At 29.2% G+C, this 9,173-nt stretch overlaps 1 protein-coding gene across 1 annotated transcript; it reads left to right on the top strand.

The window, feature by feature from the left end:
* Window positions 1-4,501: 4,501 nt before the first annotated feature.
* Window positions 4,502-7,341, top strand: LOC109797907 (benzyl alcohol O-benzoyltransferase). The gene is made up of 2 exons (XM_020358065.3): window positions 4,502-5,017; window positions 6,275-7,341. The coding sequence occupies exons 1-2, from the start codon at window positions 4,571-4,573 to the stop codon at window positions 7,187-7,189; spliced, it is 1,362 nt and encodes a 453-aa protein (XP_020213654.1). The 5' UTR covers window positions 4,502-4,570; the 3' UTR covers window positions 7,190-7,341.
* Window positions 7,342-9,173: the final 1,832 nt, after the last annotated feature.

Below are 9,173 nucleotides of genomic sequence, written 5' to 3'. Positions count from 1 at the left end.
AACGGCCCGTTCTAACTATATATTTGTTATACGACTTTTTTTGAGTAAAATAATATTTTTTTTCATTCTACTAAATTATATTTAAATTTTAAGTATAGTTTTTTAATTGATAATATTTTTCTATTAGAATTAGAGGTTTACATTAATTATATGCGTAAATTTATAATTTTAATTAGAAAATAACACCAAACAAAACTCTCTATTATAAACCCTAAACCCTAAACCCAAAAAGTTTTATACTAAGGCCCATAATACAAGACCAAACAATATAAACTCCTATATTATCAAATATATGAGAAAGGTGGTCATCTATGTAAAGCCTAAGTAAAGAAAATCTTAGGCCCACCAAACCTATTGGGCTCACTAAGCTCAGAAGCAAAGAAAAACCGAAAGGCCCATGAAGCCCAAAACTAGGCCCAATAAGCTTAAAACCCAAAAAGTCTTATATTAAGGCCCATAATACAAGACCAAACAATATAAATTCCTATACTACCAAATATATGAGAAAGGTGGTCATCCATGTAAAGCCCAAGTAAAGAGAACTCTAGGCCCACCAAACTCATTGGGCTCACTAAGCTCAAAAGCAAAGAAAAGCCCAAAGGCCCATTAAGCCCAAAAATAGGCTCAATAAGCTTAAAACCCAAACAATATAAACTCCTAGTTTTGGGCTTCATGGGCCTGTGGGCTTTTAAGCTTATTGGGCCTAGTTTTGGACTTCATGAGCCTTTTGACTTTTGATTGCTTCTAAGCTTAGTGAGCCGAATTGGTTTGGTGGGCCTAAGGTTCTCTTTATTTGGGCTTTACATAGATGACCACCTTTCTCATATATTTGGTAGTATAGGAGTTTATATTGTTTGGTCTTGTATTATGGGTCTTAGTATAAGACTTTTTGGGTTTTAAGCTTATTGGGCTTAGTTTTGTGCTTCATGGGCCTTTGGGCTTTTCTTTGCTTCTGAGCTTAGTAAGCCCAATGGGTTTGGTGGACCTAGGGTTCTCTTTACTTGGGCTTTACATGGATGACCACCTTTCTCATATATTTGGTAGCATAGGAATTTATATTGTTTAGTCTTGTATTATGGGCATTAGTATAATACTTTTTGGGTTTTAAACTTATTGGGCCTAGTTTTGGGCTTCATGGGCCTTTGGGCTTTTCTTTGCTTCTGAGCTTAGTGAGCCCAATGGGTTTGGTGGGCCTAGGGTTCTCTTTACTTGGGTTTTACATGGATGACCACCTTTCTCATATATTTGGTAGTATAGGAATTTATATTGTTTGGTCTTGTATTATGGGCCTTAGTATAAGACTTTTTGGGTTTTAAGCTTATTGGGCCTAGTTTTGGACTTCATGTGCCTTTGGGCTTTTCTTTGCTTCTGAGCTTAGTGAGTCCAATGGGTTTAGTGGGCCTAGGGTTCTCTTTACTTGGGCTTTACATGGATGACCAACTTTCTCATATATTTGGCAGTATAGGAATTTATATTGTTTGGTCTTGTATTTTGGGTTTAAGGTTTAGGGTTTATAATAGAAAGTTTTGTTTGGTGTTATTTTCTAATTAAAATTATAAATTTACGCATATAATTAATGTAAACCTCTAATTATAATAGAAAAATATTATCAATTAAAAAACTATACTTAAATTTTAAATATAATTTAGTAGAATGAAAAAAAATATTATTTTGTTCAAAAAAAGTCGTATAACAAATATATAATTAGAACGGGCCGTTCTGATTTCAGAACGGCCCGTAACGGCCCGTTCTGGTTTAATTATCATGTGTTATTTTTGAATCTGAAACAGGCCGTTCTGATTTCAGAACGGGCCGTTCTGATCCATTCTTCATGCGTTTTTTTTTCATCTGGAACGGCCCGTTCTGATATCAGAACGGCCCGTTCCGAACGTGAGTTGCAGTTCCTTCAGTGCATAACACGTGTTTTTGTTTTTTTTTTGGTAATTTAAAAATAAAAAAAAAATTCAATAGAAAATAGTAGTATAAGTTATTAGTTTAGATGAATCTTATGGCCAAAACTAATGGTTTACCATGCACCACTTGTTAAAGTGGTGTATCATAGATACCACCTTTAATTAATGAGGGTTAAATAATAAATATTAAAACAATTTTAAAAAAGACAATTTCTAACAAAATTAACACATGTCATCATTTATGTGATCCTAGTCACAGAGGGTTTTGGTACCCTCTAAAATAAACTTGAACATAAGGAATTGCCAAAAAAAAATAATTGCTTGTCAACTTCTCCAAGTTATTAACCGGTGTTTAATTTATTTCTTTTGTTTAAATTGTTATATTTAATTTTATTAGTAATTTTACTTGTAACTTGTAGAAGAATTATATTAATATTGATCAGTACGAGTCATAATTAAACTAGTATATTTAAATCTTGATATTTAATATTAATTTCATTAAGTCAACCCAATTTAACCCAAATCAGTTTGAATGTATTGCACGTAAGTATATATCCGTTACAAATCGAATTTAGAAATGTATTGTATATATACAAACTAAATATAATATCAAATCATCAACAACTCTATACTATATAATTAATTATTTTTTATTAATTTCTTTTAAAAAAAGTGTTCATGTCATACATATTATATACATATAAATTTTAATAAAATTCATACTATATTTTAAAAATTTTCAAAAAAGTTATAATTAATATAATATTAACAAATTAATTATTAAATTATAGACAAATTGAACTCATAAATTAATATAAAATTATTTATATAATTTCAAAATAAATATATATTAAATAAAATATTTAAATCAATTGTATAACAACATAATATATGTTAATTTAGTTTAAGGGTTATGATTTAATTAAGTTTTAGAGTGTGACACTTGTTATTTAATGAAATATTTCTTTCAAGAAATTTTATTTTATTTTATTTTTTATGTCACAACTCTCCCTTTCGAATGGTTTTGTATTTCTTTATTTATTGATTTTCAATTTCTTGTGTTTTGGTGCTGAGTCTTTTGTAATATATAACATTACTAAAACAATAAAGTAAACGAGTAAATTAAAGTTTTATGAGATTATATGAATATTTTTTATTTTTTTATTTCTATACTAACATCTTTAATAGTTTGAAAAATATTACATCAATATATTTTAAAGACATGAACATTATACTAAATATTTAATTGTTTGAAAAATAATACGGTACTGTAACCCTATAGAAAAGGTTACCAATTTTTTTTTTAAAAAAAAATACATGTATAATCTCAAAAAAATTCAACAAATTAATATCATTGTAATTTACTCAAAAAGAAAAAATTGCATTTGTCCAGGACATAAAAGCGACCTAATCATCATTCATGTGATTTTCGTGCAGGGATTTTAATATTTTATGATTTCCATCTTCTTAGACAGCATCACATAATTTGTTTTTTAGTTCCTAAAGTGTATTCCATATATATTGATAACTTTTTTATTTTATTTTATTTTATTTTATTTTTTAATATAAACAACTTTTTTAAACACCTAACCTCTTTAACTCAGCACCACTATAAAAATTACTAAATAGATCTTACAGTAATTTCACATCCTTATAATTTTTATTAATAATTTACTTTATTAAGTTATAATTATATCTATACTTATTATTAAGTTATAAAATAGATATTAAGGTATGTATCTATTTTTGACCTCTACTTTTTATAGATCATTATATTTCTTAGATATAAAAAAACTCTTATATCTTATATAAATAATTACATACGATATTTTTATAATTATTGAACGCATACCTTTGTCAGTTGGTAGGTGAAAAAGAAATGTCATGAGCAACACCAGGATTGTTTGGTGGTGATTTCTTCTGTGTCTTGATATTTTAAGTTGTACGGATTAATCATTTATTTTCTCATTTATTTTCTTTAAAAGAGCAGTTGCATCTCAACCTTAAGGCGATTCTTCCTTAATTACTAAGGATGGTTCTTAATAAAAATTTGAATGGAGCATTCAACTAAAATTTTTATATACAAAAGTTTTTATACAAGTACAGGTACAGGTACTTCTTTTATTTTGAAAAAAATAAAAAATATATATATAAAATATATTTTTTATTCAGGATTTATTGTGAAGTAATATACTTAATATATTTTAATATTTTGTAGTATATATAGACATTATTTTAGGTTGTTATTTTAAAGTTTAAAGTTTAAACTTTTATTTTTATATAAATATATCTCGCATTAAATTTTTTTTACCCAATTAAATATCTCAATTCTTTAATTTTTTTAATGGATTACCAGTAACAGTTATTTAAAAATAAAAATGAAATAGATAAACAGGTGTCACGGTTAACTGTGACAATTAATTAAAGAATAATTATTGAGGGTTCGTTTCCACAGTTATAATCGTAGCCATAATTAAAAATTGTTTTATTTTAATTAATTAATTAATTTTATAATTATTAGTTCAAGATTTTAAGGTTGTCATTACATTTTCAGTTGTTGTGGTTTAATTATAAAAGCTATAGTAAAAAAACATTGTTCCACAGACTCACACAAGACAAACACCACCAACTCTGCAGTTCCTTCTTTCTCCTAGAACATGGCTACCTCATCTCCCTCTCTAAAGTTCACTGTAGATAGGTGCCAACCAGAGCTGGTGGTTCCTGCTACACCCACTCCACACGAAGTTCTACCACTCTCTGACATAGATGATCAACAAGGCCTGCGTTTCCAAATTCCATTGGTACAGTTCTACAGTAACGAGCCATCAATGGTGGGAAAAGACCCTGCTAATGTCATTAGACTCGCACTCGCGCAAACACTTGTGTTCTACTACCCTTTTGCGGGTAGGCTTAGGGAGACACTTGGTCGCAAATTGGTGGTGGATTGTACTGGAGAAGGTGTCATGTTTATTGAGGCCGATGCAGATGTAACACTTGATCAATTGGGTGACTCTCTTCAACCTCCATTCCCATGCTTCCAACAACTACTATATGATGTTCCTGGCTCCGAGGGAGTTACTGACTGTCCCCTTATACTCTTTCAGGTCCAATACACATAGCATCCATGATTCCCTTATCTATACCTCTTTTAGTTGTAGAAAACAGTTATACAAAAGCCTTAAATTTTTGCAGACCTAACTCTGGCTACCAAGATATATTTTTTAGCTTCTTACTTAATTAGTCGTAGAATATTCTACTTTTGAACAAACATTTTAACACAGAAAAAACATTTTTTTAGATAAACCTCGAAGGCAGCCATCTTGAGACAAGTCATTTATTTACTTATTTTTATATTAACACGGATCTAGTGTTGCCCACACAAGTGTCGCTGTAACGACAGATAACCACATCTGTTCTATCACAACTAAAAATAAATAAATATGTGAATATTTATAGATAAAATTTACTATGAATTTTAAATAAATAATTAGATGAATACTGTTTAATAAAGGTACAGATATTCATACTCGTACATATTCATACTTCAAAAATAATAAATATATTTTTAATTATGCATAAAATATTTTATTTTATTTTATTTTTATACTAAATAGATGAATCATAAATAATTAATTTTAGTATAAATATTGTTATAAAATTATTTTAACATTAATATATATTTTAAAATTATTTATTTTTAGTTTTATTTATTTTTTATCTTTTTATTTAAAATTTTAAATTTTGCAAATAATCACAAATATGTGAATATATAAAAAATTTATGAATACTCTTTAAAGAATATTTGTACTAAATGAGATAAGTAACGAGAGATTATTGTTCATTTTTACTGACATTTAATATTTTTTTTATAGTTATTAAAAGTTTAAAAATAATTTATAATATTCTTTAATTAGATGTGAGATTTAGAATTTTTTCAATATACTCTCTCAAGTGATACCAACTTTGAATAGTAAATTATAGGTCTAACTAAATCTTACAAAACAAAATGTAAGGTAAAAGTTATTATTCACTTATATACTCTTTAATTATCTTATTTATAGTCGATATGACACTTAAGTTTTTTTTAATAATTATTTATTGATAATAATAAAATTTAATATGATATAAATGTATTTTTAGTAATCATTATATATTAATTATTAATATTTTTATTAAATAATAAAATAAAAATAATTAATTTATTATCATTCAATAATTATTAAAAATAATAAATTTTGTTGTACCGTGTGTTGTGTCAGTGGTGTATTGTGAGAAGTACTTTTTCACTTTTATGCGGAGATATTTTTATTTTTATTTTTAAGAGGGTGGTGCATCTGTTGACATTGGACTTTAAATCACAGGTCACACGTCTCAAGTGTGGTGGTTTCGTCCTAGCCGTTCGTTTGAACCACACCATGAGCGATGGAACTGGCATAGCACAGTTCATGAACGCAGTAGCAGAAATGTCCCGAGGAGCTCGCCAACCTTCCGTTCCACCCGTGTGGCATAGGGAGCTTCTACAGGCAAGAGATCCACCTCGCATTACATGCAACCATCGTGAATTCGAGCAAATTCCAGACCCCAACGAAGGGTCCTTCACTGCTTCATATGAGAACAAAATGCTTCTTCGATCTTTCTTCTTTGGACCCACCGAGATAGCAGCCCTTCGCCGCTTGGTTCCCCATCACCTTCACCACTGCTCCACATTTGATATCATCACTGCATGCATATGGCGTTGTCGCACAAAAGCATTGCAAATAGAGGCACATGAGGATGTTCGCATGATGGTCATCGTCAACGCACGTGCCAGGTTTAATCCTCCGTTACCCGCTGGTTACTACGGCAACGTATTTGCATACCCCGCTACAGTTACCACCGCAGGGGAACTTTGCGAAAATCCATTTGGGTATGCAGTGGAGTTAATAAATAAAGTGAAAGGTGAGGTGACAGAAGAATACATGCATTCCGTGGCAGATCTAATGGTTACCAAGGGACGGTGTTTATTTACGACTGTGAGATCTTTAATCGTGTCGGATTTGAGACGTATTAGTTTCAAACAACTTGATTTTGGGTGGGGTAAGGCACTGTATGGAGGAGTGGCCAAAGGTGGGGCCGGGCCATTTCATGGGGCAATGTATCTCATATCGCATAGGAATGGAAAAGGAGAAGAAGGTACAGTAATACCAATTTGGTTGCCTCACAAAGCTATGGACATGTTTGCAAACGAATTAGATTACATGCTTGGGAAAGGTCCTAGTTTTACCATCTCTACCTAATAGTTTGTAGCATTTTCTGGCATGCATGCATTTTCTGTTTATGTTGTATTTATGTTAATATTCGAGTGGGGTGAATGAAATAGAAGTGTCCCGAGTGTTATTTGTAATGAAAGGATATCAAGTTTTAAATAAATGTTTAACAATTTAGAAGACGTGCCATGTTACACATATGAAATTGGAGTATTCATAAACTTATTTAACCATATGCTTATTGCAAAAACACTTGATAGGAACTCTTAAAGAATACTGCAAATAACATATATATGCTAATTTAAACTCAATCTCACTTAAGATCTACGGACATTTTCTCTCTCTAAAATTTAAATCTAATTCGATTCAATATAATTTTATTTTAATTGAATTGGTTTTTCGTTTCTAATTTATTTAGTCATTATCTCTACACAACTACTATTTCGCTCATGTGTAATGGTAATAGAATGGAGGCATTTAAATCAGTTCGGGGGATTGGTCAGAGAGATCCTCTCTCCCCATATTTGGATCTATTCTATGATTCATGAAGTTTCGTGCAAGGGAGTGGAAATAGATGCAATTATCCCGTGGGGGACCACATATATATCTCATTTGTCCTTTGTAAAACCTAATGTTATGTGGGACCCAAATGCTGCAAGCATTTAATCCTATTGGGACCTTGCCGTATGTGAGTATGTGGTTGAAATTCTTTAATTTCATTTCATGTGATTGTGACGAGACATGAATTAGTTCATTCATATCTACCATTTCACTGATCTGTCTTAATGCCTATTTTCCATGTTGCAAACTCTCCTTCCACATTCCATATTTCATTGATGTATGGGAAAAAATCTAAGTATAATTTAGAATGTCTGGCCAAGAGTGTCAAAAAATTATGAAAACATTACAATGTTACATCACTTAGTAAAGAATGTATCTAGACAATACTTTCTAAAGCAATTATTCTAATAAATAAGTGTTTTATGCATTGGTTGCTTAATAACCGATTGAAAAAATCTGTTTTAACATTATAAAAAATCATTAACCTTATCATTATTATTATTATCAATAAATGACATAAATTATAGTTAAAGTGAATATATACATCTCTTCACTTTAATTAAATCATTAATGTATATATGTTTAAAAATATTTTTTGTATTTCTAATTTTATCTATTAAACTTAGTGATAATTATTTTTATATTTCTTTTTATATGATGATGATTATTAATTTTTATTTGTTAAAAAAAATTGTCTCTACTAACTTATGATTCTAGATCTGTCATTGATAATTGTCATCACCAATCACTATAATATAATCAAGTCATCATTCTTATCTTCCATCACAATTATTATCGTTGTTATTATTATCGAACCACCACTTTTAACCGTAATAGCATAAATTATAATAATAATAGTGGTGACCATAATAATAATGATAGTAATAATAAGTATAATGGTTGCAATAATTATAATGTCATAAAGTCCAATTGGTTCAAAAGAGGGTAGCAAAAAAAAAAGAGAAAGAAAGAAAGGAGGAATTAAAAATTTTGTTAGGTTAAAAAAAAGGAGAGAGTATCTTTTTCCTAATTTAGTTCACAATAAGAGGGACAAATTTTAAAACTAATTCAAAATATATGTCGGGACAACCTTTTTTAAAATCGGCCAACAAAATTTAGATGAATTTTGTGGCGGTTTTAAACCGCCACAAAATGACTGAATTTTCTGACACACGAAACGCCATAAATTGTACATTTTGTTGTAGTGACAGTCGTTAAGAAATTTTCTTGCTTTTACTAAACTAAGTCATCATTATTATCTTTGCATTATTATCTTTGCAGCAATTTTTGTTATCTTTATTTTTATTTTTAAATAAATATTAGAGGTATAAAGTATTTTTTTTCTTCTGTATTATATTATATATAAAGAGATTATATTGTATAATTCTTTTAGCTCCACTTTTTTTAAACTATTATATTTCCTATAATTATTTCACTCACTATATATGTAACA

The sequence above is a fragment of the Cajanus cajan genome, chromosome 6 (assembly GCF_000230855.2).
Source record: "Cajanus cajan strain Asha chromosome 6, NIPB_CcT2T_4, whole genome shotgun sequence".
Classification (NCBI taxonomy): domain Eukaryota; kingdom Viridiplantae; phylum Streptophyta; class Magnoliopsida; order Fabales; family Fabaceae; genus Cajanus; species Cajanus cajan.
The sequence above is the reverse complement of the archived record's forward strand: the minus strand, read 5'-3'. Positions and strand labels throughout refer to the sequence as shown.

Coding starts and splice junctions, on each gene's coding strand:
- LOC109797907 (XM_020358065.3), top strand. CDS start 4,571: ATGGCTACCTCATCTCCCTCTCTAAAGTTCACTGTAGATAGGTGCCAA. Junction 5,018..6,274: donor GTCCCCTTATACTCTTTCAG/GTCCAATACACA, acceptor TTTAAATCACAG/GTCACACGTCTCAAGTGTGG.